Genomic DNA, 18969 nt, shown 5'->3' on the forward strand with positions numbered 1-18969 from the left:
TATTTTCAGTTCTCCCAAAATTTGAAATAAACTGCTTATACTTCTGTTTCTTGATTTTTTTTTTTTCTTGGTTTATCAACTTCAGAAAATACCTTCAGATTCCTTGTTATCAATGATGAGGATTTAACTCAGTTTGTATTACCCTCCCATTATTTGATTATAATGTCATTAAAACACACAGTTACCAACAGAAAACTAAAGATAATGAAAGAAGAAATAAATATGCTTCCTCAACCCAAGGGTGAAGGTATTAGTGTGTTCATATGCTGCCATCTACTATTCTCCCCCTCTCCTTGTCATCTTCTTAACTTCACAGGATTGTCAATATTTTCATTTTCGTCTGTAGCCATAACTAGTATTTTCTTCTTTATCCTTTTAGGTTTGACTGTAAACATCCAAAACCATTTATATTGTTTTGACAGTGTACATATTGTGCATAACTATTAGTGTTCTAAGACTGAGTTACTTTTCATCTTGATGAATTTCACAGCATTTGGGACACTGAAAGGAGAATGTGCCTAAGGGCTGTTATGTGGATTAATGACTTAATCCATGTAAAGGGTTTAAAACAATGCCTGGTACAGAGAGTAAGTTCTCACTAAGGTGTCCCAGCATACTTTCAGAGATGTTAAAATGTGAAGAAGTGCATCTTACAGTCAGTGAAATACTGTGTTAGTTTAGTTTGGGGATTGTGTGTGTGTGTGTGTTTGTTTTCCTAAAATTTTGGTAGCATATTTTGACAAAAGAACAGTGTGCTCTTACATAGCTTTGTGGTCCCTCCAACGTTCCCACACTGGGCCTTCAGCCTTGCTGCTGCAGTTTGGACAAGTTGATTTAATGTAAGCCTGAGGTAACCCTCCCACCTATCCTGAGTTTTCCCCTGGATTGTAACCACTGTTCTCTAGATTTCATGTTTCCCTTTACTTTCTCCTCTTTTTTTTGTTGTTGGAGTTCATCAAATAATCTCCCAAGAATGGATAGGTAGGAAGTAAACTTTGAGTCTTTAAATTGCTGAAAATTCCTTTCTGAAATAACTTTTGAAAGTTTTCCATTAGTACTTGTTTCTTTTATGAAGATTATAGTTATAATAGTTTATCAGATCTTCTTTGAGAATTTGAATTTGATTTAAAGAAATTACTTTCTGCCTTTGAATTTTTTTCCTTTATTTTCTGTGTTCCTTTTTCTTCTTCTCTTCAATGCAGCCACGTTTCTTCTGATGCCTCATCTAATTGTCTGTTCCCATTTAAGAACACAGGACAGGAACCTGGTGTTGGTTTCTTCTATAGTTGTGTAAATAGGTTTGCTTCCCCTCGGTCCTTTCCTGAGTGAAATATAGGAATTGCCAGGCAGGGCTCTTTGTAGAGAGAGGAGTTGGAAAATTGGTGACTGGTCAGCAGGCGTCCAAAGGCAGGTCTCAGACACCAGCACCACGTTGGAGCCTCAGCTCTCCCGCCGTGATGTGTTTGTTCAGTTTTCTTAGCAGTTTTGTCTGGCCCGTTTAGCATCTGCAATTGTGTGAACAGGGGCATCTCCCTCTGTGTCCTTGGGCATGCAGGCCTGTTCTTGTGATGGGGCTGGAGCCAAGTTCAGAGTCCCTTCAAATTTTCCAGGGGCATGGATGAGAGTATCTCCTGTGAGGTCCCTATGTCAACCTGACTCTTGGTGACTGTGGCTGGGATGGGCCAGAGCCCTGTTGCAGGCCCTTTCAGAATCTCCAGACTGAGTTGAGTGGGCTTCCCTCTGGGGCTCCACACCGCAGCCGGGAGAAGCTGGAAGCACTTAGTGTCCACAGCCAGAACCAAGATCTGTACGCTATTACCCAACCTATAGCGGGTGTGACTCCTCCTGCGTCTGTTGGCATATAGTGTTGGTGACAGGATCAAAGCCAGACGGAGGTGTAGCTGACTCCCTCACTATATGGAACTGTTTCTGGCTTTGTAACCAGGACCATAGTCGGTGAGTCAGCCACCTGGGCGCCGGCTTGCTTTCTCCAAACAGCCATCCTTGGTCTTGGACTGTACCAGGGTTTCACAATCTCTGACCCAGTCCCAAAGCTCCCACAAAGGCACTTTTGTACATGGATAGATGCCAAATTGTTGTTGGGAGACAGGGTGGGGATGTCTTACTTGGCCACCTTGCTGATGTCTCGCCCTGAGAAATTTAAAAATTAGATAATTTAAGTGTTACTTAATTTTTCACCTAACTTCATTCAGCAAGAAAAATAAAGGATCTTTATGATCCTAGAATGTTCTCTGCCTGTAAATTTGACTTTAGGGTTTGGTTCAATGAATAAGAAATACATATTTCTTAATACCTGAAATGATATTTCATATAATATTTTTAGTCTCTGGAGTATATTCAGATTTATGTTACAAGTCACTAGCTTTTCAACACCTTCATACTGTTATAATTACTGCTGCTAAGTTATTATTTTATATAATGGAAAACAGCCATCTCATTGTTAAGAAAAGGGCTTTATTTTCCTGTTTTGCCTCTACTTATAAATGTGCAATAGAAAGCTAACTCATATAGATAAATATTAAAATTTTTATTTTATAATGAACTTTTCAAAAACATGTTTTGTTATTATCCATTGACTCAATTAAGAAGAATTGGCATCTTCCTATCCAATGGGTTATTACTTCTTGGATGGAATCTAATGAATATTATTAGTATCACTCAGAAAAGGAGGGGGTAATTTATTAGAGTTTTGTGCATTTTCATTTTTACATGTTATCTGTTTTCTTTTACTCTATGTGCCATACATCTTTTGTTTCTGAGTTCATGAATAATTCCTTTGTGGTTTTTACTGTATTATGCATTTTCAGTAAAAGATACTGTCACATTTTGATCCTTATTAATTAAGATATGCAGTTCTATAAATTGCATGGAAATTTAAAGGAAGAAATGGTTTCTAATAAAAAGAAGTTTCCTGTAACCATTTCCATTGTGATATACCATTTCATCTCCTAAATTCATCAAATGTTGCTTGAGTTTGTTCTCACTCATTGAAGCCATAAAGTTGTAGCAAACTCATGAACAGTCACTTTTCAAATACTCAGTACTGACATACTGATGAACTGTTAACAAATGGTGATGATTGTTTTACTTTCAAAATCCTCTTAAGTAGGCAGGGTCAAATACAGTTAGCTCTCTGATTACTGCATGCAGAATAGCAGTTATAACAGCTAATACTTAGAGACTGCTTATGATCTCACTAATTACTTCTGGTAACTCAGTTCTCACAACTCTATGAAGTTAGGACTATAATTAACTCCATTTTGCAGGTGAATAAACTAAGGCAAAGAAAGGTTGAACTTGCCCAAATTCATACAGTAAGAGGTTGGGAGAGCTGGGATTCTCACCCAGGCAGTCTGGTTCCCAAGTTTCATGCTCCTCACCACTAGGCTTCCTGACCATGGGGACTCCTCTCCTACACATTTCAGCATTCATCATTTTAGCGCTTAACAGGCCTCTTAGGATGTGGACCAGTTTTCCCTTAGTTTTTTTCATTTCCCCCAAACTTTTACTCTTCTTTCTTAGTTCCAGTTTCCATCTGCTTTTATGTCTAATTGTCTCCACCACAAGGGGATGAAAATTAAAGTGCTTTAACAGTTGAGGAGACGTGTACAGATGTGCCTAGAATGGTGCCGATCGTGTTGAAGCACCAAATACATTTTTATTAAGTGGTGAGCCAAATATGCAAATACTAAAATTTCCAGAAAGAAAATAAGAGATAACATTCATTTCCTGTTTCTTTTAGGAAAATTCATTAGGGCTGCTGTGTAGAAAACAGTTTGAAAGGGGGCAAGAGTGGACATAGGGAATTCTCAATAGCCAAGAAAGGAATTTCTGTGAAATTGGTGGATAATAAATCCAGTTCTAAACTCTTATTAAAGTCTTAAAATATGTCATTTCAGATGATCAAAAGGAATATGTCAGAAATAGTAACTTATCCAGGAATTACCATGTTAAAGTTTTCCTCTTAAATGTGAGACAGAGCGATATTTTCAGAAAAAAAAAATTGCAAGAAAAGTGTATAGTTAATACAGAATGGACTAGACTCTTGGTGATTAAAGAATACTATTTTTAATTAAAATTTTATATTGAAGAGGTATATATCAAAATGTATCCAGTGGCTGTCTTTGAAGGATAGATTTATGGGCAGTTTTTCTCTCTTTTTTAACCTTTATTTTCTAGGGAAATTGTTTATAGTAAGTGTGTTACTTTTATGATAAAATGAATAAAATTATTTTTATTATTAAATGTGTTACTTTCATGATTAATGAATAAAATTATTTATATTAGGGGAAGTATACATGATCTTTTCCTCAGGTAAATAGGTACCCGTGTGAATAAAGGGCCATTAAGCCATATGTTTTTAGTGTGGGTTTAAAAAAATTTTTTTTTAGTTGAAGGATAATTGTTTTACAGTATGTGTAAAGCAGTTATCCTCCAATTAAAAATTAAAAAAAAATTTTATGTATTTTTTTAAATTTCAGTATTTCTAAATTAGAAAATGCTTACATATGCAAGGCATACTTAAGAGTATGTAAACCCACTGAGGTAAAATGCATTCATGGCTGAATTCCTGAACTGCACAAGGACTAAGTTTTACTTTTGAAAAGGGGTTAACATTCAAGAACATTTTACTTAGGAGTCAGATTTTGAAAGGGAAAGGACACAAAGAGATTGATAAAATAATGCCTGTTTAACAGTATTCTGCACTATAAACTAATGGAGTCATCATGAAATAAACTGAATGGTAGAGTCATGCTTTGAAGCATGTGACTTCATGACTGAAACCATGGAAAATATGCATGTCACATCTCTAATGAATCCATGTATCTTCTATGACTGACCTAAGTCAGGAAAAGTAAAAATTGAAAAACAAATTCTTTTTGGAAATTGGGTATTATGTGTTATATATCCAGGTCTGATAGCAGCTCACAGTATATTTTATGTAGCACACCAGCAGCAGATACTTCAGACACATCAGAAGGTATTGTTGATTCAGTGTCTCTGGCAGTATAATAAAAAAAAATGCAGGAGAAATCTCTAGTCTCTAATAAGCAGTATATCAGTGAGCACTGTCAGGTTCTGTAGAAGATTCCGCAACATGATTTATTACGTTAATTACAGTCATGTGGGTTTCATGCTGCTAAGCTTGAAAATGCAGCCACATTCGAAGGTTGATTTAAGAATATATTTTGGCCCAGATGAAAGTGCTCCTTATTGTGATTAATACAGTACAATATTTATTCTCTCATTCTATGCTTTCACCTTTGGAATGCTAAATTTATTTTCTGTGACTTGAAATTAAGTTTGAGATTTGAGAAGCTTCATCTAGTTTTTATTCACGCCTGTCGCCTGGTCTCCCTTTTGCCTTTTGTGTCTCCTTAGTCTGTCACGGAATGTGGACTCTCCCCTTTGTGAAGCCTGTTTGAATTTACTCCCTTGTAAGCCAGCATGGCTGGCCTCGAGCTTCCCTAGCTAACGGGGCTGCCCTCGAGACTTACTGCATTACAGTCGGGCTGCTGCATCTCTTTTTGAGTAGAAGGAGCAATTGAGGAAAAATCTTCATTTTCTTCATTTAATTCAAAATAGCAGCATTCTTAGAAGAGAGAATTCCATGCTTATACCTTTGTCTAGTACCTTACTGAGTTCATACAGTCACATGTCTCTTCTTACAGTGACACACTGAGCTTGTCAAATCACAGGATTCTAGGTCATGTGGAATGAAAGGTCTCCTGAGAGCTGTTTTAGAGATAGATGTTAACTCTAGTTGTGTCCATGTGCCCAGGGTCGGGGATGTTCACTTATGCCCAATGTTGGTGGCCTTTATAAATCTGTCTTGGAAGAATTAGTAAATATTTGCTACAGATTAAAGCATCAATAGAGAAGGACTCGAAAGAAGTAGGAAGACGTTGATTTCGTGAGTTGGAAGACATTTCTCAGCAGTGATAAGTATAGAGTTGAATTAGATTATTGGGACTTCCCTGGTGGCTCAGAGGTTAAAGCGTTTGCCTGCAAGGCAGGAGATCTGGGTTCAATCCCTGGGTTGGGAAGATCCCCTGGAGAAGGAAATGGCAACCCACTCCAGTGTTCTTGCCTGGAGAATCCCATGGACAGAGGAGCCTGGTAGGTTACAGTCCTTGGGGTCGCAAAGAGTCGGACACGACTGAGCGACTTCACTTTCACTTCCATGTGTCCAACACTGAGCTGAGTGGTTTGCTTTCCGACCTTAATTCTCATACAACTCTAAAGACATAGGTGCAATTATTGTATCCATTTAACAGTGGAAAAAAACCGAGGCTTAAGTTTAAAAGCGTATGCAGATTCACATAACTGGTGAAGCAGCAGAGCTGGGATTTGAACATCGGTGTTCTTCTCAGCAGGAGCCATTAACCATTGACTACACTGCCTACATCAACTGCCTTGAAGGATGGAGCAGGCAAGGTTAGAGTTTAAAATGATATTTGGCAATTAGGGAAGCAGTGTTGAACTTAATAAATTTGGAGGTATTATGAAAGAAAAAATCTGAATCCAGTGGGTTTCAGAGGGAAACAATTATTTGACTCATCCATTATTTTGTTGGATGACTATATTAGTCCAGTATGATTTTTTAATAGTATTTTTCACTTAATATAAGTCACTTAAACATTTAGGAAGCACCTCTTCTGTCTGGGACATTAAAAACATTCAGATTGGAAAATCTAGCCATCCCAGCAGCGTGGCAGCTGCTCTAACCGAGACGTGGGCTGAGGCTTATTTGAAAGAAGAGTCATTTTCTAGGCCTTGTAGGGGGGAGTAGAGATGAAGCTCTGTTTTTCAAAGCATGGCCTATTCACCCACAGCTCTATTAGAACCACCTGAGAGCTCGTTAAAAATGGAGACTCTGCACCCTGTTGGCCATAAATTTATTCCTTGTTGCAGGGGTCTGCAAGTCAGTACCTAGTCTTTACACAAGTGATGTCTTACCTTACCTTCCAACAGACATAGCTCCTTGGCCTGATTTAATTCATACGTGCAGACAGCAGTGAATATGGGTGAGGAAGAGGCCTCAGTTTCTTCGGCCTACACTTTGTTTATTTAATAAATACTGGTGTTTTTCGTGCTCTATTTTATTTCTAAATTTTTATCAAGGAGAGAATTCTCCAGAGATTCTAGAGTCACATGCTGTACAACCAGGAGAAATGAGCAGATGACTAATGTTTATTTAAGTGATTTCTGCTTCATTGAAAAATACTATCAAAAATCATACCAGACTGACTGGTACTATTGTGCTAAATTTTCATGCTCCTGAGTGTATATGTAAGAAATATATTTTACTTCCATTATTGGAAATGATTAACCAAGCATAAAAATAATTTGCTGGTCAGATAGCTATAATAGCATATAAGTCTGGCTTCAGTTAGTGATGTTAACAATCCTAGAAAAGAGCCTGAGTTTTAAGGTTTTAAGGAAAAAGCATTGAAATGTGCAATGAGTTGAGTGTTTAAAGGAGAAAAATGACATTGACTTTTTAATATATTTTATGGTAGTTATAAGGGTACTGCACTTTGTTTTATACCTATAAAGTAAATATACCTGTTTGTGGTGGTTTTTTTAAAAATAAATTTACAGGGTTTAGAAGCTATTGCAGTATTTTAAAAATGAAACATGAATGTTGACAAATATGACTTTGGATCCCCTGACAAAATTAAAGTAGGCCTTGATCATAAGATTACCAACCAGGGCATATTTTTGTAAAATACCAAGATCATTTTCCTTGAACATAAGAGTCATAAGAAAATTTATATCAAATGAACATATGTATAGAAGAAGTAAGAACCTAGTGGATGGATGACACCAAAATGCCAGTATAATCTCTTTTAAGTGGAGGTCAGGATTGGGGGGATATATTGATTTCTGGTACGGTTAAAGAATTACTGCTTGTTTTTTCCTTATCCCGATAGTAAGATAAAGATACTGTCTTGTCGCAATTTGTGTGAGAGCTGATAGATCCTTATTTCTTAAGGAAATAGCCCTAGGAAAAGCTTGCAGTGGGCTTATAAGTCATTTCATTATTACAGACATCCAGATCACCGTTCCTGACCACAGCTGACTCTGAAGAACCTTAATAAAGGATAAAGTGACTTTGAGACTCTGTGAGTCCCCAAATGGAATTTTATGTCGCCTATTTTAATTTTTAGTTCTTTCTAAATGCAGTCAGTACAGTTGGTCTAAAGTAGATTGTATAATTATGCATACACAGTTATCTCAGTAACTGTCCTTTCAGCTTTGATGTTACTTCAGTCAACAAAATATGAATGATTACTGAATGCTCCTACTTCTCAAGAGCTTTTTCAGACCCTGGGAATAAAGCAGCAAAGTCCTGGCTTTTACAGAGCTCACAGCTCACCTGGGCAGAGATAAATGCTAAACAGGTTGTTGAGTAAATATATATTATGTTAGATGGTAGTAGGTATATGGAAGAAAATAACAGCATAAGAGGAATAGAGAATGTCAGAGGTGGAGAAATGTTGGGTTGATTTTTTTAATAGTAGCTTCTACTTTTTGAAGTAGCTTTCTTAGCATGTGGGGGATCTTTGTCGGTCTCCTTTCTTTAATGTATATCTTTCTAATTACTATATAAGACTCTCTAAGTGTCCATCCTACTGGCCTGGCTTCATTCCCCACTCCAGCCCTTCTCCCACTCGCGAACCAGGATCAGTGTTTCGCAGTCCTCATGAACACAAACCTTCCCATCCCTTCCCCTTTGCTCATGCAGTTTCTTCCTGGAATGTCCTCCCCTCCCGTTCTGCTTAACCAAGTCATGCCCGTCCTTTAATACCTAACCCAAATCTCTGTTCCCCCATCATATAGAGCTCCAACCCATCTCAAACGCATTTTGACTTCTCTCTTTTCTTTCTGAATTCCTGTAGGATCTGCAACCCATGCCACAAACTCAGTGCCTAATTGCACAGTCATGCACAGTCTTTTTTTATTAGTTTTATGTGTGTTTCTTATCTCTTCTAATGATGATCCCATCTGTGTAAGCATCAGAGGCTTGCCTTTGTCAACAGCCCACAAGTCGTCTTAAAATGCTAGGTGGGCACAGTGTGTGCTCACACGTGGATTAAATATTAATTCCACTGCAGCCTCATAAATATAAATCTGCTCACCAGATTTCTTTTACTTTTCAAATTTAAAATATACTTTTATTTAATAAGCTTATGGGCTTATCTTTCACTGGTTTATAAAGAGAATTTGAACATCATTTCTCTATCAAGTAAAAAGACAAAATAGTCTTGATTGAATTAAAAAGAAGTTAAACATCAGGAAATGTTTAAATGTTTCTTGTTGCTTCAGATGTATGGCTTTAATAAAATCACAAAAGGGATGAGATAGGTAAGTTTATTTTTTGTTAAACTGAGTGCCACAGCAGTAGAAGTAAACCACTCTGAGTTTAAATCTAATATAAATCTCCTCAGATTAAATGAGAACACAAGATGCCAAACTAGTTACCTGTTTTTTCATGCTGTCTCCTAACAAGGGAGGAAATAATTGGATTAATGGGGCATGGAGACTATGTAAATAAGTACAGAAAAACTCTCTGCATAAAAACTTTTACGCAGGCTTTCCAAAGAGTCCTGGGGCCCTTCTCCAAATCATAGATCCCTTGAAAGTCAGTAATTTAAAACCTTTCAGTCTGTTGGCTACATTTGTCAAAGGCCCATTTCACTACACTAGTTTTATGGGATGGCTTCTCCTTTTTACAAACTTTGAGTAAGTTTTAGTAATAAATATTATAGCAATAAATATTCTGCATGGTACAGGCAAGAAATAAGTAACCATTGATCTGAAGAACCAAGGCCGCTCACATCTTCTGTGTACTAAGTTTACCCACTCAACCTACTTATGGCCAAAACCATACTAGTGATAGTGATGGCAAGCACCCCTAAAGCAGTAGCCCAGCAGGCTTATGTGGTGAGAAGGGAGGTAATCTAAACCGAAGGTCTGGGGGAGAGGCAGACCTTTTTAAAATCCATTTTTGCAAGCCATGCATATCCAGAAGTTCTCCTTTTTCATATCAGACTTAGACCAAAATTCAAGATATTGAGTCGTTTAAAATACATGTGCAGGATCCGTGGATTTAAAACTATTAGTACACATTCAGGCAGTCTTCAAACCCAGGCGCTGTTTGGTAGCTCTGGGGTGCTGGAACACATGCTGGCTACTCAGAATTCACAGATGGTAAATACATGAAAGCAATGTGATTAATGGGGCACAGAGACTATAAATAAGCAGAGAAAAGCTATCTGCTTTAAAACTTCATGCCTTTTCTAATACGCTTTCTTGGAGGGGAGGTGGGGGTTGACTCGGACGTTCTCTTGTCCCCCCTGGCTCTGACCTTCTGCTTCCACTGAAGAGGTTCACATTATGGATCGTTTCATTGTCTGGGAATGTTTCCACCAGATCATCCAGATGTGAACTAACCCCTATTTTAATATAGAGCAGAGTTTGTTGAAGATTTTCTTAGCATGGGAGGAGATAGGTTTATATCATAATAGAGTATTACGAATCTGACCATGTAGTTTTCTGAGCAACTAGTTTTGTTAGGGTAAAATGCAGTGTATTAATAATGACTTACAGACACGACCCGGCAACACCTGGCCTGTGGGTTTTCAGACCTCTCCTCGTGCCACTCTCCTTTGGATCACTTTTCTCTGGGCACACTGACGTTCTTTCAGGAAACTAACTCAGTTTCCATGGCAGGCGCTTCTCACGCGCTGTTCCCTCTACTCTTCCTCCTGTACTTTGTGTGATCGGCTTCTCATTTTCAGGTCTCACCTGAAAGGTCTTCTTAGAGTCCTCCCTGGAACATCCATCCTTAAGCTGGTCCTTTAATTCTTTTTCAGAGTACTGAGTTGTTTTTCTTCATGGCACTTGTCAGTTTGTCTAAAATTTATTTATTTGTGTTATTGTCTGTTTCCCTTGGTCTGTGATACATTCCACAAAAACACTCATCCATTCAGACTCAGTTTACTTAATTCCTGACATGTTTTAGTTACTTATTAAGTGTGCTTGAAATGCGGCGGGCCTGCAGGACTTGATAGATTAGCTGTAGCAGGGAGGGAAAGCAGATGTCAAGGGTGGTACTCGGGTTTCAGGCTAGGGAACATAGGCTGGTGATGAAGGCACTGACTGAGTGGAAGAGCAGATTTGTGGAGACAGGGCTAAGTTACGTTTTAGGTCTGGGTACTTAACATTGATGAGGCTGTTTGGTATGTGAGGGTCAAGGTAGGCGTAGGAAAAGTGATTCTGATGCTTACTCATTCATCGTTTGTAAAACTTCGTTTCTAATTTTTAAATGCCCGATCTGTTTAGAAAATAAAATTTGCACTTGCATATTTTGGACTGCCACCTTGTCTTCTTCATCCAGTTTTCAAGACCTTTGGGATTTTACCCACATTCAGTTTAAAAAATTTGTTATTAATCACAACTTCCTTGATACAATAAAAGCATTTTGCTCATCTCAGTGCATTTTTTTTCATTAATGACAGTGGCTCATTTAGTTTGCCTGCTAAACCATATACATACTTCTTTTAAGAAAATAAAAAGTGATCTTTATCTTTGTGTTGTAAACAATTTTTGTTATTTAGAATCCAAATTCTATTTCTTACCACATACATTCAAGCAGAATTTCATGAAGTTTGCTGAGTTTTTGATGAATGCCAGAATCTTTCAGGAATGTAACACTACTTCATAGAGTATATTTCATGGATCAGAAAGCATTCAGTGAACACTTATGGGATCCGTGTTAAGTGCAAGGTACCAAGTCAGGCACTAGAAGTTGCAGCAGTTGGAAATTTCCTGGCGGTCCAGTGGTTGAGACTCTGCACTTGGAATGCAGGGGCCCCAGTTTGACCCTGATGAGGGAACTAAGACCCCACATGCTGTGTGGTGTGGGCCAAAAATAAAATTTTTAAAATTAACTGAAGTTGCAGCCATCTCATTCATATACAAAGAGCTGGATCAAAATTCTGACTTCTGTTTGAGAGCACTTCAAGACAAAAAGAAGCAGAAACAAACATTTTCTCAAATAAAACTAGAAATCTTCAGCTGGAACCATGGTATGTAAAGAAAGGCTGCCAGATGCAGTGATGAAACAGGGATTTGGATATGCTGCTAAGAGAAGTATGACTGTAACTATCAAATGGAGGTGTGAGACCTCAGTTTTCTTCTGCTGAGTGGCAGAATTAACAGTCACTGTTGGGCTTCCCTTGTGGTAGCACTTCCATAGCAGGGACCATGGGTTTGCTCCCGGGACAGGGAAGTTCCACATGCAGTGGGATGTGGCCAAAAAATGAAAAAATTAATCATCACTTTTGAAGACCTGGAATGGCGAGCTTGGGTTGGTGATCAGAGCTTCCCTGGACCCTGTTTGACACCAGAGAGTAGTAGAGGAAGCAGGACTGAATGGAGAACCTATGCACACTTGCTGTCTTTGCAGGAAGTCACTTGCCATAGTGATAAGACAGTGGGGAGATGCTTGAGTTTATGGCTTGGAAGGGCACACTGTGTACCAGAAGAAAAAAAGATGGATGCACAGTAAAGTTATAGCCATTCACAGATAAAGAAATAATCATTTAGCTACGCAGCTCCCACTCCTGTAATGCAATCAAGAGATCCCTAAGGGAGAAAGATTATGCTGACCGTTGCCTTCTCTACAACCTTGATCACCTCTGTTAATTAACAGCTACATGGCTGTCTAGGGGAATATATGTTAGTACCTGCCTTAAACTGAAGTTAAATTTTATTTGGCTTCTCAAAGCCTTTGATATCTCCAGAGTACATCACACAATAGGTTTGGGAGGGAAAACTCGATCTTCATCTGAGAAAAATAAGTTTTAGAGAAGATTCCATGTGAAAGTTGAAGAACTGGAAATGTTTCCGCTAAAGTTGTCTGTGAATGCTTATTTCTTAAAAAGTCTTTGTTTAAAGTTTGAAAACTTGTGATAAATGTTTGAACAAGTAGCCACAATGAACACTGACCACTTCGTGCTGACCACTTCGGCTTTGCATTGTAAACAGGGAAGTCAGCGTGGTAAAAGGTTAATAAGGTGGCTTCACCTTCCTAATGGAAAGATACACATTTTTATTGTTGATCCAGAAACAGTTTCAACTGGAAGAAGATAGCACAGCCAAAAGTTAAGTCTAATGAAGCATAAAATACACTGTTGTGTATTGGAATTTTAGAAATATCTCAAAAATATGCCTATAAAAATATCTAATTAGCTAGCTAGTTTAGTGATTTTTTTTCATTTTATAAAGTTATGAGGACTTTAGTGGTTATACCTTACAACTGTCATTTTAAAATAATATGGACACTCATAAATGTGTACAATACAAAAATAGTGTGCTTTATGAATAAAATTCAACTTACTAGAAATTTTATTTTTCTTATTGTTTGTTGTTATTTCAAAGACTTCCCACCGAACAGCCTTACAAATTAAAGTTTTCCTAAATAGGATAATTGGGATAAAATAATTTTATACTTTATAGAGTCAGAAATTATATTTTTATGTTGTTTTAAATTAACCTCAGTGTTTGCCTCTCAACATCCTTAGGATAACCTGGTTTTTCTATTGTGTGATTTCATTTTTAGAATTTCTCTTTTGAGTTTCACTCAGACCATGTCTGACATAATTGTGGTAATTTTGACAGATGTTTTCATTGTTAATATTAACATCCCAATTTTAAATTACATGTTACTGAGAGGAAATTATTTAAATGATACCATTGGATTTAACCATTGTTTTAAAAAAATCTAGTACAACAGAGTAGGGCTTCCTTCATAAGCCATAAACACTTTAACTTTTTTCTCAAAGTGTGTTCTCTTGAACCTTACCCAGAGCATAGAGGTGTTAGTTTAAATGCAGATTCCTGGGCCTGTACCTAGGAATCTGATTTTGATTGAGCATCTTACGTGATTCTGAAACTTACTGAAGTGTGAGAACCGCTATTCCAGAGCAACATTACTTAATCATGAGTGATTCATAATGGAAAGAGGTACCTCCAGTCTTTGGTGGCAGAATATAAATAATAAATTAATAAAATAAAACTATCCAAGAAACATACCTCCTTCCTTATATCTTGTTTATAATAGCCTTACTCAGATTTCATTGTCCTATCTTTTTAGCTATGAAGTTTTATCCTCATTACTTTCCCAAAACACCAAATTTTTTGTGTGTTGAAATATAGTTGATATACAGTATTATATTAGTTTCAGGTATATTACATAATTATTTGACATTTGAATACATTATGAAATGATCACCACAAATCTAGTAACCATCTGTCCCTATACACAGTTATTATACTATTCATGGCCATACTCCTCATGCTGTGTATTTCATCCTTGTGAATTATTTATTACATATACCTCTTACTCCCCTTCACCTATTTTTCCCCACCCTCCCACCCCTTTACCATCTTACAACTACCCATTTGTTCTCTGTATCTGTGAGTCTGTTTTCATTTTGCAAAACATAGAATATTTTTTTATCACTTTTTATAATCTACCCTGTAATTACATATAGAATATTTATAAACTATGTTTACCTGAATTGCTGTAGAATGGCACATTAACTGCTATAAATGATCTATTTAGTAATTATTAAATATAGATCTCTGTAGAGTTAATGCTAAATAACACATTTGAATATTTTTATTTTAATTCAATAAAATGGAACCAGTACAACCTCTGGTTTCACAAATGAAGTGGTTCAAGATGAGTATGTTGCTCTCATGGGGCCCTTGCACTCTGCATTAGAATAAATAGCACATTTCTATTATTTTCTTTCCCCCCCCCCAAAACAAAGGCTACCTCTAATTTCACTCTTTCCACAAATCTTCGTGCACTAAACTATGTGCCAGTGACATGAGAAGCTCGTTTTGATGATACTGAGTCATCTCATGTCTAGTACATCATTTGTGAAACTGAAGTTGGCTATTATAATGCAACAGGTATGTAAATAACATTTATCAGTGATCTCTGTAAAATTGTTTCCTTCTTCCCCTTTTCATTATAAAAGGAAACTTTATTTCAGAGTAGAAAGTGCATTGTCTGAACTCATGAACACCCTCTCTATCCCTCCCCTCCCCAATTTGTTGCAGACCAGGATGAAAGAGCAGCTGAGCTCAGCAGGGAGCAGAACGAGAAAACCATCCGGAGCACGCAGACTGCGCTCCGCAATTTCCGGGAGTTCCTCATCTCCAAGTATCCTTCTGAAACAAGAGAGATTTATGTCATCCCTTGCAAGGAGTTGGATGCCTACCTGGCATCTTTCTTTGTGGATGCCAGGCAGAAGGATGGATCCGAGTATGAACCCAACAGCTTGGCCAATTACCAGTGTGGACTTGAACGGTACCTAAAAGAACACAGGTATGGCTACAGTATCACCAGGGATAAGGAATTCAAGCGCTCCCAAGAGGCACTCAAACAGAAGCAGATTGAACTCCGCTGCAAAGGAAAAGGAAATAAGCCACACAAGTCCATGAAGCTCACCTTTGCTGATGAGCTCATTCTGCGAAAGAGAGGGCTGCTAAGTCGCTATAACCCTGAGGGTCTGCTCAACCTCGTCTGGCTCAACAACACAAAAGCTTTTGGGCACTGCACAGGCTTCCACGGGTCTACCTTGAAGTGGGGTGACATTCGGCTCCGAGTAACAGAAACAGGACTGGAGTACTTGGAGTGGATGGGTCAAGATACTGGTGACCTAAATGCCAAAACCAAGAGAGGGGGCACAGACTCGCGTGTGTATGCCACCCAGCACGCGCCACAGACCTGCCCGGTACAGGACTATAAGGAGTATGCCCAGCGGCGGCCTCCTGCCATGCGCTATGAGGATGCCCCTTTCTACTTGTCCATCAAGCCAGTTGTGAACTTGGCGGCTCTGCATTGGTACAACTGCCAGGCCCTCGGCAAGAACAAGCTGGCCAAGATGGTGAAAACCATGTGCGAGAAGGGGAACATCCCGGGCAGGAAGACCAACTTCAGTGTGTATCAGAGCTGCAGCACCTTGTCCGAGGCCCAGAGCAACCAGCTGGTGCTTATCTGTAACAATCTGAGCCAGCAGGCCGCCCAGTCAGTGGCGGGGCACTCCAACAGTGGCAATTTCATCGTCTCTGCCTCCTATGACTCGTCCTCAGACACGGCTTGACCAGGTGGCTTGAGCAAGATCCCAGTCTGGGGATTGTGTCCAGACAAACTGTGATTAAGCACTGGTTCTTGTTCCCTCTCCTCTGCCCTCAGTATTAACTTTATACAAATATAAATATATAATATATTTTTCTTTTTACAAATAAGTCAATGGAGATAGTTTAGTATTACTGACATAGTATTTATAGGCTTAAAACAAATGTACTTGTGGTGATGAAATGTAATTACTGTTATAGACTTTACAAAACCATATTCTCAGGCAACACAAACTAGAGAAGGAATTTCGTTTTGGGGTTTTTTTTAAACTGTCAGAAAGGAAACTGAGAGTCAGCCTAGATGCTTGTGTCCTCAACTCTTGCTTTTCCTTCCCACCCCACCTCTCATTTTTAGTCTATTTAATAAATGGCAGTATCTTTTTAATTTTTAAAATTCTCCATTAATCAGGAGGAGACAACACTAACTTTCCTGCTTACACAAAACTGTCAGGTCCAGAATATGAAAATGTTGATAGAAACTGGACAGATTTTTATATGCTTTTTTTTTTTTAAGAATAATTAGATTTTAACTTCTCTGCCTCATTTTTTTCAATTTATGAAAATCTAGATGTTTAGCTAACTTGTTGTGAGGGCAAAGAGGGCTAGAAGATGGGAATAAAGGTGCCATTCTTTTTAGAAGCTATATAATTTTTAATATGCAAAGTCCAATATTATGGCAAAAAAGACTGTTACTAGCTCATTTTTATTACTCTTGAGCCTGGATAGAATTTTTTAGTTGTTTTCTAAGAAATCAATGTAAATGTTTTATTATCAGATTTACAAGAAATTTTAAAAACTACCAAAGCTTTGAAATGTTCCCAAGCATTAGGTTGTGTATCAAACATAGAGAGTAGAGAATGGAAAAGTCTTACTGAAAATCGAGAAACACTAGTCAAGATGACAAAAAAACTTAACACTCTTCGAACCCCAAATCCCGACTTGTTTATTTATTAGGACTGAATTTCAGTCTGTTTTCCCAAGGGGATTGCTTGACTCTGTCATTGAGATAAAAGGAATATTGACACACACTTTAGGTAACATTTTTGTTATCAAATTTAGTTGAATTCAAAGCACTCTTGACAATGTGCTGTTTCTGCTACAGTAAATATAAATGCACTTATGAGTGATAATCCTGCAATCATAATAATTATAATTTTGATTAAGCAACCCTTCGTGGTGGTTTTTCCAAGGTCTTTATTTTTAAGCCTGTGGTGAATTATTACTTGAGATACTTTAACAATAATAAAAGAGTTTAGATGAGCAAGGTTCCTGTCCTGTCTAATCATTAACACATTAAAAAAAGTCCTAATTTTAATTGTTTTGTTGGATCTGGGCTTCCTGTTGGCAAGTATTTACTCTTCAAAGCATCCTTGTAATTCACATTAGCTAGGAAGATAGGTGGCATTTTATGTTTTAATTATACGACCAGGACAAATTTTGTTTTGATTTGCTTTGCTGAGTCATCCTGTTAGCTGAGCTTTCTCATGACCAGGCAGCTCTTCCCAACACTAAGTCATAAACACATAAACCCATTTCTCTAAATTGTGACCTTTCCTTTGGCTTAGGAGTGGGAAGTCTGCCACAGCCTTTGTGTTAAGCAATCAACTTCATTTCATGACTTTCTGTCATAGAGAAGCAGCCAAAAGCAAGACCAGAAGATACCATTCTTTGATTTTTTGTGTTAGTGATGACGATAGCCACTAGTTTTGAGCCAGTCTCTGTGCCAGCAATGTGTGTGCTAAGTGATGTACATGCTCTCCTTATATAAGTAGTACTAATTTATGAAAATTAGAAAATCCAGATAAGCATAAAGAAAACAAAATACATACTTATAAATCTGCTAGCCAAAAATAACCACTGTTAATATTGTGTTGGCCAGAAAGTTCATTCGTGTTTTCCCATAACATCCTATAGAAAACCCAAACAAACTTTTTGGCCAACCCAATATTTTGGTAACTATATATTCAGATTTCAGTACATACATATTTATTTCTGTATACGTAATCTTTAATCCTTTCCACAACTTTGAAAAGAAGGTTAATTATCTCCATTTTACATTGAGATCAATCCATAACAGGTTATATGCTAAGGAGATGGTATTGTTGTCTGACTCCAGAGTTTTTTCTGTTTACCTGAGTTCCAGCCTGTAATTAGTTTCCAGTGATTTGAGCCAGAGATGGGGACACGATGTCTTCCCATCTCTCAGGTCTACCTGATTAAAAGGAAGACTGAGTGATCTTTCAGGATGGCACACTGCCCCCTAGTTGCCCCTCTTCTGCTTATTTTGAACCACAGAGCCTCATTCTCCCTGTTCTCTTACAAAACATTCCTCTTCTTATTCTGTAGTGGGCTCAGAAGTGCACGTGACAGCCTACTGTGGAAGATCTTTAAAAAAAAAAATTATTTTTTTAACAGGTTACCTCTCGTAAAAAAAGATTTAAATTGTGCGTTTTGTTTTTGCATTGACATACTTTTAAAAATTCTTCATTTGTTTTTTGACAGCAAAGTAGGTTTGTCCTGGGGAAGGTTAGTCAGTATGCTCTTAGAAAGCAGAACTAGGAAATTTCGAATTTCTATTTGTATATATTGAGGTACGAAAGTGAAAAGCTCCTGTTTAATCCTCTAGCATTTTCATATGGAAGAATGCAGATTGTGAATTATTTTTTACTTATTTATATTTTGCTTTGGTAACTTAAACCAAATAGGAACGTTGTGACATGATTT

General features: G+C 37.6%; 1 protein-coding gene across 2 annotated transcripts in view; it reads left to right on the forward strand.

The window, feature by feature from the left end:
- KIAA1958 (KIAA1958 ortholog) overlaps nucleotides 1-18969 on the forward strand; it is a 72800-nt gene that overhangs the window by 15843 nt on the left and 37988 nt on the right. Inside the window, exon 2 of one of the 2 annotated variants that reach the window (XM_040239346.1) lies at nucleotides 15166-15249. The exons of the other annotated variant lie outside the window; for it this stretch is intronic. Within the exon in view, the coding sequence (XP_040095280.1) occupies nucleotides 15166-15249 (84 nt within the window). The remainder of the gene's footprint in view (nucleotides 1-15165; nucleotides 15250-18969) is intronic. 2 annotated transcript variants of the gene reach the window in all.

The sequence above is a fragment of the Oryx dammah genome, unplaced genomic scaffold, assembly GCF_014754425.2.
Source record: "Oryx dammah isolate SB20612 unplaced genomic scaffold, SCBI_Odam_1.1 HiC_scaffold_1, whole genome shotgun sequence".
NCBI classification, from domain to species: domain Eukaryota; kingdom Metazoa; phylum Chordata; class Mammalia; order Artiodactyla; family Bovidae; genus Oryx; species Oryx dammah.